General features: G+C 43.0%; 1 protein-coding gene across 1 annotated transcript in view; it reads left to right on the forward strand.

The window, feature by feature from the left end:
• BLMH (bleomycin hydrolase) overlaps positions 1-16,881 on the forward strand; it is a 46,463-nt gene extending 29,582 nt beyond the window's left edge. The window contains exons 11-12 of the mRNA XM_032848473.1: positions 280-349; positions 15,950-16,881. Of these exons, the coding sequence (XP_032704364.1) occupies positions 280-349; positions 15,950-16,101 (222 nt within the window). The 3' untranslated portion in view covers positions 16,102-16,881. The remainder of the gene's footprint in view (positions 1-279; positions 350-15,949) is intronic.
• Positions 16,882-17,154: the final 273 nt, after the last annotated feature.

The following is a 17,154-nucleotide window of genomic DNA, read 5'->3' on the forward strand; positions in this document are numbered from 1 at the left end:
GTATGCTTATTTTTGGTTTAGAATATAATGTAAAAGGAGAGAACAGTATTTTTCATTTTGTTAGGTATATTGCACTTTTATTCCCAAGAAAGTTAAAGCTCACTTCTACTAGAGTATCCCTTTGGTTATATAGAGTATGTATATGGTCCTGATCGTGTCCATCATGGCTGTCTAGAGAAGGCTGTTTTTTCTGAGTGGCTGCAGAAGAGCTAAAATTCCATGACATGTTGGCAGGAGGGATCTGTTTCAGACCATACACTGTTATCCATTCTTTTGCAGGATGATCAGGATGGCACATTTGTGAAGTGGAGAGTGGAGAATTCATGGGGTGAAGATCATGGCCACAAAGGTGAGCTTAGTCTGGTAATGCTAACTCAGGGTGACTGGCGTCTGTTCTACTCTCTGCCTCCTAAGAGATACAAGTAAAAAGCTGCCCTAGTGTGGAGCATTTTTCAGTAATTAGTTCATTAGCTAGATTGTCCTACAGAAAATCTGAGGATCTAGTTTCCCTCCATGATCCCTGTGACCAGCGTGTTTTGCCTGAACCCACAGTTGATTCTGAGACCAGTGTGTGTGGGCCTTCATTCTACACCGTGCTGACCCCATAGACCTCTCTGCACTTGGCCAACGAGTGTTGGCCAACGAGTGTGTTTTCATCTACCTCACCAACTCTAGAAAGTCAGAACCTTCTCAGTGGGAGAATGGGATTGGCAAGAAACTTTAGCCATTTATTGGAGTCTCCTTAGAAGTTGTGAAGTCCAAAGTGCAGAGGAATGCTCTGGTTACCATTTAGAACTGTTGTGTTCTGGCAAATCAAAACCCAGGCAGAAGTCATAAGGAAATTATAGTAATTGAGCTAAAAGCTAACAGGTATTCTGTGAGTTATAGCATTCTACGAGTTATATATATATATAAGCAAAATGAAGAAAATAAAAATATAAAGTAATCCTATCACCCAGAGATCACCACCGATGAACAGTTTAGGGTATATTCTTATAATTTTTTTTTAAAGATTTTATTTGAGATGGAGAGAGGGAGCACATGCGTGCATGCACAGGACCGGGGTGGGGGACAGAGGGGGAACCAGGCTTCCCCGAGTAGGGAACCCAGCATGGAACTCCCATCTCAGGACCCTGGGATTGTGACCCGACCTGAAGGCAGATGTTTAACCCACTGAGCCACCCTCGCGCCTATATTCTTGCAAAATTTGAGACCATACTTTTTAAAGACAGCTTTTCATAGTAGATAAAAGCTTTTTAAGCTGTGATTTAAGATTTTATTTATTTGAGAGAGAGAGAGTGAAGGAGCAGGGGGAGGGGCAGAGGGAGAAGCAGGCTCCCGGCTGAACGGGGAACCTGATATAGGCCTGGATACCAGGATTCTGGGATCATGACCTGAGCCAAAGGCAGATGTTTCACCGATTGAACCATCCAGGTGCCCCTAAGGCTTTTTTATTTCTTAATTTTTAGGGTTTCAAACCCAAAGTGGCAACTACCACAAAGTATTAGGTGAGAGAGCATGTATGTGCCTGTGTGTGGGTGGTATTTTGTAACAGCTCTTTACCAGAGTCCGCATTCTGAACATTTAGCCAATGGATTCTGGCTAGGAAAAATATAGTAACCACAGCTTGCTAGACTAGCTAGAAGACTGACGAGGTGCAGGTAGGGAATCCAGTGAGAGATACCCAAACATTTGGAATCCAACTTCAGCACACATCCCCCCAACCAAGAATCAGCCAGAAATTCCTTACTAAATAAGAAAAAGAAAATAGAGATCTTAGCAACTCTTTGCCTGTTCCGTCTTTAGTGATTTCCCAACCGTGTTTGCCAGAGACCTAGGATTTCCAAGGGTAAGAGGTAGGGAGCAGGTGTGCACGTTTGGAGGTGAGCAAATATAAATGATGTCATTTATATTTGAAGACTACGTCTTCAAAGAGTCTATTAACCTGAGTTTTGAACTTGACTTGAGTATGCCGTGATTCAGCAGCACAGCCTAAAACCTGGAAGCCATTTAATTCATTGTTCTAAATCTTTTCCATCTCGCCATGATGTGATCCTTGATGGATTTTCACTCACCATGCCTGGGATCTGCCATGAAACTTGGCAGCTCAGTGTCTCTGTATAAACAAATACAAGCGCTCTTAGTGCATTTCTGTTCATCCTCAGTTGGGTGGGCCCCTTCCGTGAGTTCTGCGATTGTTCTGTGGTTATGGGCTGCTTGTTAAATTAACTATTATGAATAACAGGGCAGTATATTTTTAAACTGGTGAGTCCTTATATGATGAATTTTATTTTAAGACAAATACACGCTGGGATTAGGTGAATTAGAGACCTTAACAAACCTTGCAGAAAGATTAAGATAACTCATGATTTAGTTAATGCTGCAAATTGGTAGTAGTTAAGAAATGAATGCAAAAGAATAACTTGTCTTGAATTGGAAGGATTTTATATTTGTAACATTTTAAAACATAAGAGATTGTTTCAGATGAACCTCTGTAGCATCTGTTTCATTTTTGGTCTAATTTGGTCCCTGTAACTGGGTTTGCTATGGTAAAGGTTAGTATTGAGGAAAAGGACTACAGTTACGGTTTAGATGAGCCTGGATCTGTTGGCTTGCTTCTGTGATATTTTTCCATCTGTAACTGTCACTTGGTTTGTAGGTGAGTAGTATGTTTTTTTGTTGTTTTTGTTGGCCTGTCCACAAGCAGTATTGTGGCTTGACCAGTTCTTGTGGTTTTTATTCTGGATTTTTTTTTTCTATTTTTTATTCCGGAAATTTTGAAAAAAAATAAAGATTTATTGCTTACAGAACCTGGAAATTACAGAGCTCACCTGGGGCCACACCTCGAGGTTGCAGGTAGACAGTGTGCACATGGGGCGGGTTCTGCTTTAAAGGGGGTTGAGGGTGGAAGACTAGGGTCTCGCAGTCTCAGTGTTTATTGGTGAATTTAAAACAAAAGAGCAGAAGCTTAAAGCTTGGGAAGAGAAGGTGCAAGTGGCCTAAATGGTCAGTTATCGAATCAACTAAGATCTCTTAAAACAATGGAGCCTCAGTGGGAGAGGTGGCCTGGCTCTTTATCTAGTCTAGTACAGGCAGTGTGTTTATTTAAGATAGGCATCTTTTGTAGTGAGGCCTTAGCAATCAAAGCTTAAGTCAGGCACTTGCATTAAAAAAAGAAAGAAAAACAACTCTCAGGGTTTATACTATGTGGTGATATCCATTTAAGAGAGAATAAACACAGTTGAGTCTGGCAAATGCTCTGTTTTGAGTAATGTGAGTTATTGTCTTTATTACTTTGAACCTAAATATTTATTCTTTTTTTTTTTTTTTAGATTTATTTATTTGAGAGAGAGAATGAGTGAGCTCAAGAGAGTGGGGAGGGAGGCCAGAGGGAGAGGGAGAGAAAATCCTGAGCAAACTCCGCACCAAGCGCAGAGCTGACCTGGGACTCAATCCCCAAGGTCACTACCCCAGCTGAAACCAAGAGTCGGAAGTTTAACCAACTGTGCCACCAAGGCGCACCCCTAAATACCTACTCTTAAAGAGGATTCTGGGCCACTTTGTTATTTTTTTTCCCATTCAGCTGTACCTCTTCACTACTACTTAGTGATTTTGCTGATTTACTAATTCCGTTATGCTGAGAGCTGAGGTCTTGATTCCTGTGATCTCCCTATAATCCTTCTTGGTGAAATCTTTAGCTATCTAGTTAAGGTTAAACTAACTTTTTTGTTGTTCTTGAATAACTTAGCAAAACATTTCAGTAGAGAACTAAAAGATAGGAGCTGAGTGGGGGTAGGGAATAGTTCATTCAAAACCAAAATAAATTATTTTCGTGTATTTCTTAGTAATGTATGGGGGAGGGGCAAAGGGAGAGGGAGAGAGAAACTTAAGCATGTTCCGCCTCTAGCACAGAGCCCGACATTGGGCTTGGGGCTGGATCTGACAACCCTGAGATCATGACCTCGAGCCAAAATCAAGAGTTGGATGCTTACTTAACTGACTGAACCATGTAGGCACCCCTTAGCAATGTTCCTTTTTACTTAACAGGAAGAAAGAAAAGAAAATATGATCTAACTTAATTAGCACACCTGGCCTGACCTTAGGAGAGTATGTGTAGTATGTAATTATGCTGATGCTATATATTCACCCCAGCAAGTCCCTCTTGTCTGTCAGCCTGGTGGGCACTGGCCAGCATGTGTGAGGCAGAACCTGCTCTCCCGAGAGGAAACAATCTTAAACAGCAGTGCTGAGATTTTGTTTCTATAGAAAACATTGTTAACAGTCTGTTACTATTCTCTTTGAGATTTCTGCCTGTTAAGATGGATGGTTTCTGAAAAAGCAGTGTTGATGATGCAAGCTAGATACGAACACAGCAGAGATACTTAGGCATGCTGCCCTTGCCCTCTGCCCAGTCCTGGCTTTGGTCTTCCCCATTGGTCATGGTCATGGCCTTTCTTACACAGAGATGACTAAGTAAATCGAATAACCTGTTTACCCAAATGGACAAAAGTACCTTCTGACCCCAAGAGACATAAAAGGAGAAATCAATTCTTGTCTTACTTGGGCCCATTGGGTTACTTCCTCTTGTTGAATTCCAGTGTTCTTAGTCAGCTGGACTGAAAATTGGATACATATCTAACATGCTGTATTAGCAACATGGCTTTCTTTTTTCACTTGCTTCTTAAAATACTTGGCTGTGCATTTTGTACATGTATGGATCATATCAGAAATGGAGGGATGCCTGACTGGCTGAGTCAGTAGAGCTCTGACTCTTGATTTCAGGGTTGTGAGTTCAAGCCCCCACATGAGATGTACAGATTACTTAAAAATAAATAAATAAATAAAAATCTTTAAAAAAAAAAAAAGTGGATTTCACATCGGATGGGGGAACAGACCTTGGGACTTGTTACATTGTCTTTCATTTTGAAAAGTTGCTAGGCTTATTAGAGTAAAATTGTTTATAAAAACATCTAAGAATTTAAAGTAGAGGAAATAACCTTTAGTGCTTCTCTCTTAGTCAGAAATTCACCTGAAAAGAGTATATTCTTTAAACCAAGATAACCTGCAAGTCATCTAATAGGTGATTGAGCCAGAATTATAATTCAGACAGTTTGACATGAGAGCCTGTTTTCTTAGCCATGAAACTCTGCTTTCTCTCAGCTTCTCTGTTCTAGTAGCATCCATTCCACTCATGGAAATAATGGATTGATTCATGATCTTTGGTAATCAGAAACTAGTGGTGGAGGGAACATAAAAAACTATAAAGAATCTGGAGACATCATAAATGTTCCATGCCAGCAGAAGGGGTTCGTGGAGTACCATTTATGGCTGGGAATCTGAAGGAGGAGGGAGGGATGGGGTACCTGGTGAAGGTTTATGTTCAAATATAGCACATTGTGAGTGGGGCAAGTAAAAAACTCTAAGCACCTATTATTTCCCAGAGTTCTTGTGTCTATGCTGCTTTATAATATGTTGGCCTTTTTTTCCCCCTTAACTTTTTATCATGGATAATTTCAAGCGTGTATAAAGTAAACAGAATAGTAGTAAGGAACTCCCATGTACCCATCAACGCAACTTCAGTAGCTATCAAATTCTGGCATGCATATAACAAAGTGTTTCTGAGAGTCAGTAAATTGAATTCTTGGATATTCTTCCTAATGAACCAGTCTTATTATGGAACTTGACTTCTTCATGATTGGTTCACTTAATCTGAGATGTATTCTCATTTTAAAGTCTGATACAGCAGAACTGTGAACATGGAATTATCGTAACAAAGTTCTTCATGTTCATTAAGCCTAGTTTCTTAATATACCTAAATAATATAACCTTAAAATGAGGGGAGGGAGAATAGTATTTTCAAAATCTGCAGTGGTCACTGAAAGAAAAAAAAATTTTAAGATTTTTTTTTTTAATGATCTCTACACCCAACATGGGGCTTGAACTTATACCCTAAGATCAAGAGTTGTTTGCTGTACCAACTGAGCCAGCCAGGCGCCCCAGAAAACATTTCTTTGAAAAATTTTGTCTCCTAGTTTTTATTTTGAACGAAGATTAGTTTTTCATTTTTTATATTGCTTTTGTGCCTTTCAGATACATGAACATTTAAAATTGTTTTTAACCCACATTCTTCATCTTTTCTTACAAATGGCCTCTCTGTTCCTGATTTAATTTTAGTGAAATTTCCAGACTTCCTCCTTAAAAGAAAGTATCTTGAGGGGCACCTGGGTGCCTCAGTGGGTTAAAGCCTCTGCCTTCGGCTCAGGTCATGATCCCAGGGTCCTGGGATCGAGCCCTGCATCCGGCTCTCCGCTCAGCGGGGAGTCTGCTTCCTCCTCTCTCTCTCTCTCTGCCTGCCTCTCTGCCTACTTTTGATCTTTCTCTCTCAAATAAATAAATAAAATCTTAAAAAAAAAAAAAAAGAGAGAGTATCTTGATTTCCGTCAGAGAGACATTGGCATATTGGAGATTAATCTGGAAAGAAATTTATATGGCTGATTCAGATTATATCTGGAGTTCTACTGCTTCCTGAAAATTAGCCTTACCAGCCAAACTATCCCATATGATTTCAGATATCTAGGCAAAAAAGTCATCATATCCTTCATCTAATGTTATATTGTGGAACCAGGAGAGATAGTTACTACTTTCTTGATTATAGATCCTGGACCATAATTTAACTCTGTATAGTTTCTATTTCTTTGTAACATGGATAATTTCTGTTTCCTTATGAGGTCCTACAGTTTGTATATAGCCGTCAAATGAAATAATGCGTGAAAGCATTTTTCAGACTATATGCTGCTACAGAACTCTGAAGAGTTCAATGAGTATTCCATATTTCTGTCAGGGGTGCTCAGTATATATAATTCATAGCATCTTTATAAGAATTCAAAATTTGCTGATACATTTGCATTTATTTTTCCTCATGGCATCGAGTAGAGTAACTCAGGATATGAGCATGCGTGATTATACCCATGTTGAATGTGAAAAAACTGAAACTTCAGGCACACTCCCCAAGCCCATTGCGGGGCTCGATCCCAGGACGCATGAGATCATGACCTGAGCCAAGACCAAGAGTGGGATACTTAACCAAATGAGCTATCCAGGCTCTCTGACAGAGACCGCATCCCTCAAAATGTATGTTATACCTCTAAAAGATAACATAGTATTTGCAGATCTGTTTGAGATTCTGTTTTGTATATCAAGCACAATTAATGTAAATTACAGGCAATATTGAGCTGAATGTACTGAAATAAGAGAAAATTGTATGAGCTAAAAGCAGAGGTCTCCGACTTTCTGGAAAGGGGCAAGATACAAATATATGATGTCACCTCGGAGTTTTCATGTCTCTACCAGCTTGGGAAAAGTGCTGCTGTTATCAACTCCCGAGTATCCGAGGTCCTTCAGAGGGACTTCTCGTCCTCCATCTTTATTAACCAAAGATCCTGCATGACTGGGGCTAAACAGCAGTGCATGGGAGCGGGACAGAGCAAGCATGCGCTCTCAGGTTGACTGCTGCTCCCTTATCAAAGCGTGTGGCTAGGAAAGGGCTACCATGTGTGAGGGGGGACAGACTATGGCACAGTAGCTTCTTTTGACCGTAACCAGACCTCAGTCTCAGGGACAAATCTCCTCACGTTCCCATAGAGTTTTGTGCGTGTGTTTGCTTTCTCCTGTGGAGAGGACCTGCTGTTTTCACCTGATTGTCTCCAACATGTTCTTGCATTGGTTTGAGAGGGATAAGGGGGAAGCACAGGCTCTGGAGCCTGACTGCCTGGACCCTGGCAGTCCCATCTATTCGTTCTACGACCTTGGTCATGGTATTTAACCTGCAAAAGCCATACGTTTCCGATCTATAAAACGGGTAATAATTGTACCTCCCTCGTATGGTTGTTGTGAGAACCGTGCCAGGCATGCAAGGAGTGCTCAAAAACATGAGCTGTCGTCATGACCGTTGTTAATGTTACCTGTGGACAAACGAAGGCAGAACAAGAAGTCCCCCTCCAATGTTGTCTTCTAGAGTAGGGCTGTTTAACCTGCCCACAGCTCCAGTTTCAGATCTCGAAGAATTCAGGTCCATAGTGTGACCATTGCGCTACATGACCCGTTTACCGGATGGATGGCTCGTCATGCGGCCTTAGTTTCATGAGAGAGAGCAGCAGAAGCGACTAAACCTAGTGCTGAGGAAAAACCATTAGCAATAGCATCACCTCGCATTTATTGATGGGATGCAGGGAACCGTGCACAGACCATGGTAGAATGAGTGTCGGACCCTCCAAGGGATTCATATGTATTCACCAGGGACACAGGAAGGGGACTTGAAGAGGGCTGTGATAGGACAGAAGTGGCATTCGTGGTGTGCTCCTCAGACTGTAAGATATAGGGTAAGTAGACCCAGAAAGGGAAAAGAAGAGATGATTTCTCCAAGAAGGCAGATGACAGAGAAAGAGGAAGACCTGGAGAGGGCCCCCACAGTGGGGAGACAGTAGGAAGGCACTGAAGCTTTTGTCAGGGAGAACTTGGTGGTACATAGTGTGAGTGGAGCAGTCAGAAAATGAGTCAAGGGAAAAGGCTTTGGGGCAGGTTTTAGAAAGGGAATGGAAGCCCAGCTGTCCTGTTCTACCACATCAGCACCAGTACCAACCCCTTCCAGTGCTAGGTGCGGTGAGGAGACAGGAAGATTGAAGCTGGGACACTTGAGATTGTAAATCTTGCTCCATATATAGTGTTTGTAATTAATTATAAGGACAAATAAGTAAAACATAAACACCAGAATAAGTGCAAAATAATGTAGGGGATAAATTGCAAGGTAGATGAGCGATTGGAACTGTGAAGGCTCCTTCATGAGTCTTCAAGAGGGAATGGAGTGTTTAGGAAAGGTCCTGACTGTTTTGGAAAGGAAGTGGGAGGCCAGCCAGAAAAAGAGTAGCTGAAAAGAGCGTAGTGCCTGTGCATGTGGAGCATGCTTCAGGTGGGTCTGAGGAAGGAGGCCAAGACATAGTGTGAGCTTTTGAGGAGATCAAAGAGCAAGTTTTGCCTGAAAGAGGAGTTGTGACCATTCTGGGGTCAGAGAGAAGTCACTGAGTTTCAGTGGGAAAATAGACCCTTGGGTGACATCTAAGTCTTTCCTCCCCTGTCCATTGTTAGAGATCAGGCAGGATTGTGTGTGTTCTCAGGCTCCTCTGGATCGTGCTTACTGGTCCAGGGAAAGGAGAAATCTGACTGGTTGGTTCATTGCCTTCTCTCCTCAGCCCAGAGGCAAACAGGCTTCTTCTGGACTCCAGCAGAGGATGCTTCCTCAGAAGTATATGCTTCTGCTCATTGAACTTGGTCGTGACTTGATGGTTTAAAAAAATACAACCAACCCATAACCAAAACAACTTTGTTTCCCTACCATATTTTTCACTCTAAGTTCTCTAGCTTTTGTTTCTGAAAAAAAGCCTCTGGTGGTATTAAGCTATAAGAGTATCTCTTCTCTTACTAGCAAAAGGTTCGGGAACATGAATGTGCCCCACCATACAGCCAGACTTTTGTGTTTACTCTGGAGGAAAAAGAAAGCCTCTTCTCAGATCATTGTCCCATGTCTGTCTCATAAATGGTGCATTTGGTTCCCTTTCTCTCTCTCTCTCTCTTTTTTTTTTTTTTTAAACTCCCAGCCCATCCTGTTCTCTGACTTCTAAATATGTGCACCTGGCACACATGACATCTCTTTGATTTAAAGATACACAATATCTTATAAGCAGCACCCGGACACGTGACATGGGATGTGTGAGCAGGTGGAGTTGGCACCAAACAGGTGTCCGAACTAGATGACGTGCTGTGACCTGCTGCCTCGGCCGTAAGTGCCAAGTCTCCGAGCGCCCTAGAGGAGGGGGCTGGGCCCCATGGAAAAGGCTGAATTTGAAGACCTGGGTTTGAATACAGGCTACATGACTTTAGACAATTCACACCAACCCTTCCTGCCTTGCAGTGTTGCAGGATTAAAATCATAATGAGGACAGTGGATATGAGACTGCATTGTGAAATGAAGCACCCTATAGATTTATGTGTGTGCTTTTGCTTTGCTTTCTGCAGTATAATTCTTGTAATAAATCGTAAAATCACAGTGTTCCAGAATCAAATTACAAAAAAGCATCTAAAAAGCATCTTGTTTCCCTCTCCGTCACTCTCCACTGCCCTCTTTCAGGTTGCCGTTCCTGTTAGTTTCTCTTTCCGGTTATCGGTGTGGTGTAGTGCGTCAAAGGTGACACACCGTGTTAGCCTGCTCTGCCTCTTACTCTCACTTCACTGAACAGCATGTCTTGGAGGCATTTCAAATCAGTATGTTTCCGTATCGGGACAGCGTCATTATGTTCCATTGTCTGGATGTACCATAGTTTATTCAACCAGTTTCCTTACTAATGGAACTTGGGGTATTTCCAGTCTTCTGCTATTACAAACAATGTTGCAGTGAGTTAATATATGCGTGATGTCTCGAGCAGTGCCTAACATGGTAAGTGCCAAATGAGTATTAGTTATTGTGCATAAATACTTACTATGTTCCTGCAAGTATTGTAAGTCTGTGGGACAAAGTCTCAGAAGTGGCATTAGGGAAAGGGGTAAAGGCATTTGAAATTTTTATAGACACTGCCAATTTTCATTTCATAGCGATTGTGTCATTTTCCACATTTGCTATATATTCTCTAGAAATGTAAGGTATTGCAGTACCTGGGTGGTTCAGTCAGTGAAGCATCTGCCTGTGGCTCAGGTCATGATTCCAGGGTCTTGGGATCGAGCCCTGAGTTGGTGGGCTCCCTGCTCAGTGGGGAGTCTGCTTTTTCCTCTCCCTCTGCCTGCTGCTCCCCCTGCTTGTGCGTATGCACTCTTTCTCTGTCAAATAAATAAAAATGAAATCTTAAAAAAATTAAATAGATAATTAAGGATACATACAAAGATTTAGTTGCAAAGATATTCATAGCAGTGTTTGTAAGAATGAAAAAACAAGCCAGACTTCATCAGTAGGGGACTGATTAAATTCATTTTGGCTTGCTTTTCCAAATTCCGCACTTAAAAATTATGATATAGAATATTGTATTGTTTAAATTAATATGGAAAGAGACGAAGTGGAAAACGCAGCCTGTGTGGTACTTTGTAATAAAAGAGCATGTGTGATGTCTCGTTTTTATTAAATGTATAGTCTGTACACAGGAACTTTATTAAAGGCTGGATGTAAAATCTGAATAGAGAGTATCTCTAGATGGTGGGATTGCCGGCAGGTCTTAAATTTGTATTTCTTGGGGCGCCTGGATGGCTCAGTGGGTTAAAGCCTCTGCCTTCGGCTCAGGTCAGGATTCCAGGGTCCTGGGATCGAGCCCCGCATCGCATCGGGCTCTCTGCTCAGCAGGGAGCCTGCTTCCCCCCACCCCCTGCCCTCTCTCTGCCTGCCTCTCTGCCTGCTTGTGATCTCTATCTGATAAATAAATAAAATCTTTTTTAAAAAATTTATATTTCTTTCCTGTTCCTCATCCACCTCTTCCTCCTCCTCCTCATTTTCTACCTTTTCATCTTCCTCTTCCCATGTTTCCAAAATCTGTTTTAATAAGTGTTTATTATTTGAGTAGTCTTTAGAATTAGGAGCCAGAAACCAGTATAAGAATTCTGAAGTTTTGGGCGCCTGGGTGGCTCAGTCTGTCTTTGGCTCAGGTCATGAACCCAGGGTGCTGGGATGGAGTCCCACATCGGGCTCCCTGCTCTCTCTCTGCCTCTGCTGCTCTCTCTGCTTATGCGCGCGCTCTCTCTCTCTCTCTCGGTCAAATAAATAAATAAAATCTTTAAAAAAAAATAATTCTGAAGTTTTGAGGAGAAAATCACCTACCCCATTGAATAAAGTTATCGTTTTGTTATTTCTTGTAAGGTTTTTTTCACTTACATATCTGGATTCGTAACATAGTTGTGATTATTTAAGATATATTGTCTGTATGCTCTTCACTTTTATCGCTTAAATGTTTTCCATGTTGCTGCATGGTCTTTGCAACTTCATTTTGAATGACTGGCTAATGTCCTGTGAAGTAGTTTCTAAGTGTTTATTAGGAGGTTGGAAATATGAGACAAATGCCCGTGAGGTGTTTGCTTTCCTTTCTTGGAGGCTTTCTTCAGCCTTGAGTTATCACCATCAGGTGAGAGATCGGCAGTGACGTCATGAGGCCCTGAGAATCCAGCCTCCTTAGATCCATGCTGCCAGGCACACCCATCAGAGCCCAACAGAAACTTGATTTTGTCGCACCTTTTTCAAAAGATAGCCCCCCACCAAACTCCCCACATTAACCACAGATCATTTGTTAGGTAAAATACCTCATAGAAGGCAGAGAACAAAAAACAGAAAACATCTAACTCATAAACGATAATATATTTACCAACTTAATCAAGTCTGAAAGGTTGGGAAATGTTAGATCTCTGGTAGAATTTCAGAAAACTGTTATATTCAGGTAAAGATCTTTTTCCCCTTAAACTAACCTGTTCAATACTATTCTGTTTCTGAGTAAATTTGGCCTAATCAGTCTAGAGTTGTATCAACAGACACTGTTTTTCCCTTTACAGACCAACACTGCCCTTTCCCTTAACAAATACAGAAACACTGGCAGTTTTTTTTGAGGACTGTTCACGTATTTTGTTTCTTTCTCATTGCCTATAAACAATTTACAGCTTAAGCAAAATGTGATTTCTCCATAGTTCCTAAAACTGACTTTCTGTTTCCTTAAATATAACCTTGGGCTCCTTGTTGTAGATTTTTCTTCTCCTGGGGAACCCCTGTTTCTGGTGGCCAGAGTGCTTAAGTACTGGAAGCTGCAACTTTCTTCAAATCACAATGGCCATTTTTAACCTGCCTGAAAAAATAAAACATAAACCTGCCTGAATGGGTACTTGCTGCTCCCGCACATGGCACTCACTCGAGTCTCAGACATACTGATCCTAATCTCCAGCTCCCGAGACACGAAAGATACAACAGTTACAGCAGCCCCAAGTTCATTATCTGCTCAGGGTGCAATTACCTGGCCACCACCTAGACTGTGAGGTTTTTGTGGGCCTCCAAAGAACTCATATCCTGAAGAGAGAGGCGAATCAAGGCAGGTCCTCCGGGTAGGGACACTGAGAGGGCGGATCGCAGTTGATAGGAGTTTTAATTTGTGAGGACTTAATCTGATCTGCTTTTGGAACAAGATAGTGTACATGTACTTATTGTCCATTTTCTCTGTGCATTCTTTGAAGACTCATTTGATTGTGTGATGATAGTATTGTCGTAAGGACACAGAACTTTATTACACGAATCTGCCTCTGTCCTTCACCTGCCTCACTGTCCAGAGCCACTCTAGGGATTTATTTAGCCTGGGAAGGGGAAGGATGACTAATGTCTCAAATTGTGTGGTGTTTAGTAGTCTGGTTTCCTGCCCACTGAAAGCCCCTCTTGGGGAAGGCAGATAATGAATTTCTCAGGAAGCAGTGACTTGGGATGCAGCAAGAGATGGTACTGGTTGGCCCTTCCGCTGCCCGAGTGGATAGTTGGTGTCTGTTGATAGGACTTTCTGTCCGTTGAGAGAATTCAGTGGCACTCGTGTAGGTGATAGTGCGGGCCAAGTCCTCAAAGGACACAAGCAAAGCCAGGGGCTTGGGGGTACTGAATCCAGGCAGGAACGGGAAGCAGCCCTGGCTACAGCATCCACTGGGTCTATGGTCCCCTTGCTTGTACCTCTGGTTGAGAAGAGGAGTGCTGGATCAGGAGGCGGGCACCAGTGGACAGAGATGCATTCCCTCAGCCGACTTGGAGGGAGCCCTTGAGCACTTCTGCACTGTGTTCCCTTGTGACGATAGACATCCTGTGCCACATCAGGGGGAGCTGTCCTTGGCTTCTGTCAGAGGTGAAGAGGAGAACCGGGCACAGGAGACCTCACCAAAACAGTTGTGTTTTCATGTTAAATAATGTCTTCTGTGACACCATGTAGCTTACGCAATTAGACTTGCCATCATGTTGCATTTTAATGACTTAAATCAGTATGGCCTTTAGGGCAGCGGTTGTCAAAGTGTGCTCTCAGGACCCCCGCAGCTCCCTGGGACCCTCTTAGGGGGTTTGCAAGGTCTTCCCTTCAACAACATATCTGTAGGAGGCCAGGTTTTCCTTCCTCTCCTTCAGCCAGAACAACAGATTGCAACAGATTGCAGACAGAGCAGATACAAGAATTCATTTGTCTTCTGTGAAGCCAGACATTAAAGTGTAAAACAAAGCCATTTTTCTAACTAAGGTTTATTGTGTCTTGGAGAATTTAATGTTTTTTTTCCTAAAAATGTATTATTTCTATTCATGTTTTTTTTTAATTCTTATGAATTAGTATTTTTTTTAAAGATTTTATTTATTTATTTGACAGAGAGAGATCACAAGTAGGCAGAGAGGCAGGCAGAGAGAGAGGGGGAAGCAGGCTCCCTGCTGAGCAGAGAGCCCCATGCGGGGCTCGATCCCAGGACCCTGGGATCATGACCTGAGCCGAAGGCAGAGGCTTTAACCCACTGAGCCACCCAGGCGCCCCTGAATTAGTATTTTTAACTTTGTTTTCATTTCTAATATGGTGAAGACCAGTAGGTGTTCCCACATGAACAACTTTCTGGCATCCTCATTCATTTTAAGAATATAGTGGGGCCTGGACATTGGAGAACTGCTCCCCTAGAGGACTGCCATGGGAGAAACACCTACAACTTCTTCCTTTTTCTTGGTCCCATATAGTGAGAAATGATACAGCACAGAAACCGATTTGCACAAACACTTTGAGGGAAAAATGGCTCAAGTGTCTAGTATAGAACAGGTGCCGGTTATGGTTAAGATGGGAGTGAGGATGATGATGGTGATGAAGACTGCTAATTCCTCTGAGTCCTTGGATGTGTAGGTGTGCACAGGAGCCCTGTGTAAGTTCACATTTCTGTGCTCTGGGCTCTCTCCTTGACCAATTCTTATTTTAAATACGCACTTTAGTTGCTCACTTTAATTTTACTCTTTATATTATCAGTGGCCAAGTGAAGCATTTTTTCCCCTCTTTAGGTTGTTGGAAGTATGTTCCTGAAGGGGAATTTTTTTTGTCCTAGTGGAGCCTGAAATACAGGTTAATCTTCCTAATGGGAAGAGGCAGGCTTCTAAGATGGGTGGATGATGGCTGACAGCATGTTTTCTCTCGGCTGAGCTCTCAGCCTAGGGCATTCATACAGTCCTACCCAGTGGAGAGGTCTGTAAACTGTAGGGCCTCGCTGAGGAAAAGAGATCAAGAAGCTGTCTCAGTCTTCCATTTCTGCCTGATCTTCACCACAGATTTTCCACTAGGAAAGCAAAGACTGTGTTATCATTTGACTTACACAGGATCACCAGCAAATAAGCAGCTACCTGGGAATGAAGACACGGGCCCCATCAGGTTTCCCCTAGCAGCTTAGCTGCTTGCAGGAATTTACAGGGGAGAGGAAGGTAGGAGAAGAGCCTGTGATGCTGAGGAGGTGGGCAGGGTAAGGATGAAACTAGGGTGCTTGCCTTTCTGATCCTAGAGATCAGTCCCCTTGGTGTTGGCTCTATGAACAAGAAGACTTTCCTCCTGTCTTCTAGGGTCACATGCTCCTCCTCAGCCCAGACAGCCCGGGCAATGAAACAGCACAGGATCTGCGAACAGTCTTAGGTCCGAGGCCCAGGTCGGAGCCTCCCCTGTGCGACCAGGCCTGTCACCTAGTTACTCTGAGCCCCAGTTTTCTGATAGATGAAATTATAGCCATGCCTGTCCCGTCTGCATCACAGAATGGTTAGTAAGACTTAGAGTAAGTGAGGTTCTAGACGGGAAAGCTGAAAGACGTGTGCAGGTATAAGTTTTGTAAAAAGCTTCTTTAGAGTGCTAGTGGGGCTTCTGCCCTTTGCCCCTTGCCCTCTGGTTCATGAGCCTTCTGTTTTTTCCTCCAGGTTACCTGTGCATGACAGATGAGTGGTTCTCTGAGTATGTCTATGAAGTAGTGGTGGACAAGAAGCATGTTCCTGAAGAGGTGCTAGCCGTGCTAGAGCAGGAACCCATCGTCCTGCCGGCCTGGGACCCCATGGGGGCTTTGGCCTACTGACGCTGCCTCTAGCTCTTTCCTCCTCCTCCGGGACCTGAAGTAGCTGCAAAGGACAGATCCAAGGACTGAAGCCAAAGTTACATGGGTTCCCACAGGACACAGTCAGACTCTTGGATTTCTCCTCCAGGAACCTCTTCGGAGAAGTGTGCTTTATGATGAGACAAAATATTCTTAAAAGGAAGGATCAGGTCACACTCTGTACTCTCCTCATCCCCAACAGCTCAGGATCTCTCAGCATTTTAAATTAGCTGTCATTGTTTGTCCTAACTCTGTCAAAAGGTCTGGCTTAGTGTCTTTTCAGAAGACAGGAGACGATGAGCAATTGAATGTGGAGAGAAAATGGACCTGATGCTCCTTGTTTCTAGGGTAGAGTCGGGGGAGGGTTATCTTGAGATTCGAGCTTTCAAACTGCATGCTGCCTGACAGCATCACTGCCCTTCCTAGATGGCAGTCACTGAATCCCGTTTTTGTCAAGGTAGTTTTATGTGCCTCTGATAGCCCAGGAATGGGAGGTTGATCGAGTCTGACATGATTCCTTCCTGTTCGGAACTGTGGGGAAGCACAGCTCTCCTTGAGTGGAGGCTTAGAGAAAGAGGAGTGTGAGAACAACCAAAACCTTATCATGATCTGAATTATAACCCTTAGGGGGCGCTCTAGCCCAACGGTTTAACGGCAGCCTCTGGAATCTGGAGTCGGGTGGGCAGGAAAAGGCGATGCCATTCTTTCTGACAACTAGATGGTGCTGAGAAGCTTTTGAATAAAACACTTTGCTAAATGAGAGTAAATGGCTTATTTGATCTAGCTAGGAGTTTATTTAGCAACAAAGGAAAGCAACCAGGTGACTCCTATTCCTCAAAATGGAGATATACCGTAAGATCGCTCAGGGCTTCCCTGCTTCACTTTCTGTGTGGTCTCCATGGTCCTTCCCTGCCAGTTCTGACCCTCACTGGCTTCCCCGCAGAGGATGTCCAGGCACCGCATCTAGGAGAGCTTGTGTCCCTGCCACCTTACTGTTTTTTCCATCCAGATCTTAGAAGAGTAAGAAAGGAAGCT

The sequence above is a fragment of the Lontra canadensis genome, unplaced genomic scaffold, assembly GCF_010015895.1.
Source record: "Lontra canadensis isolate GAN:19392208 unplaced genomic scaffold, GSC_riverotter_1.0 scaffold204, whole genome shotgun sequence".
NCBI classification, from domain to species: domain Eukaryota; kingdom Metazoa; phylum Chordata; class Mammalia; order Carnivora; family Mustelidae; genus Lontra; species Lontra canadensis.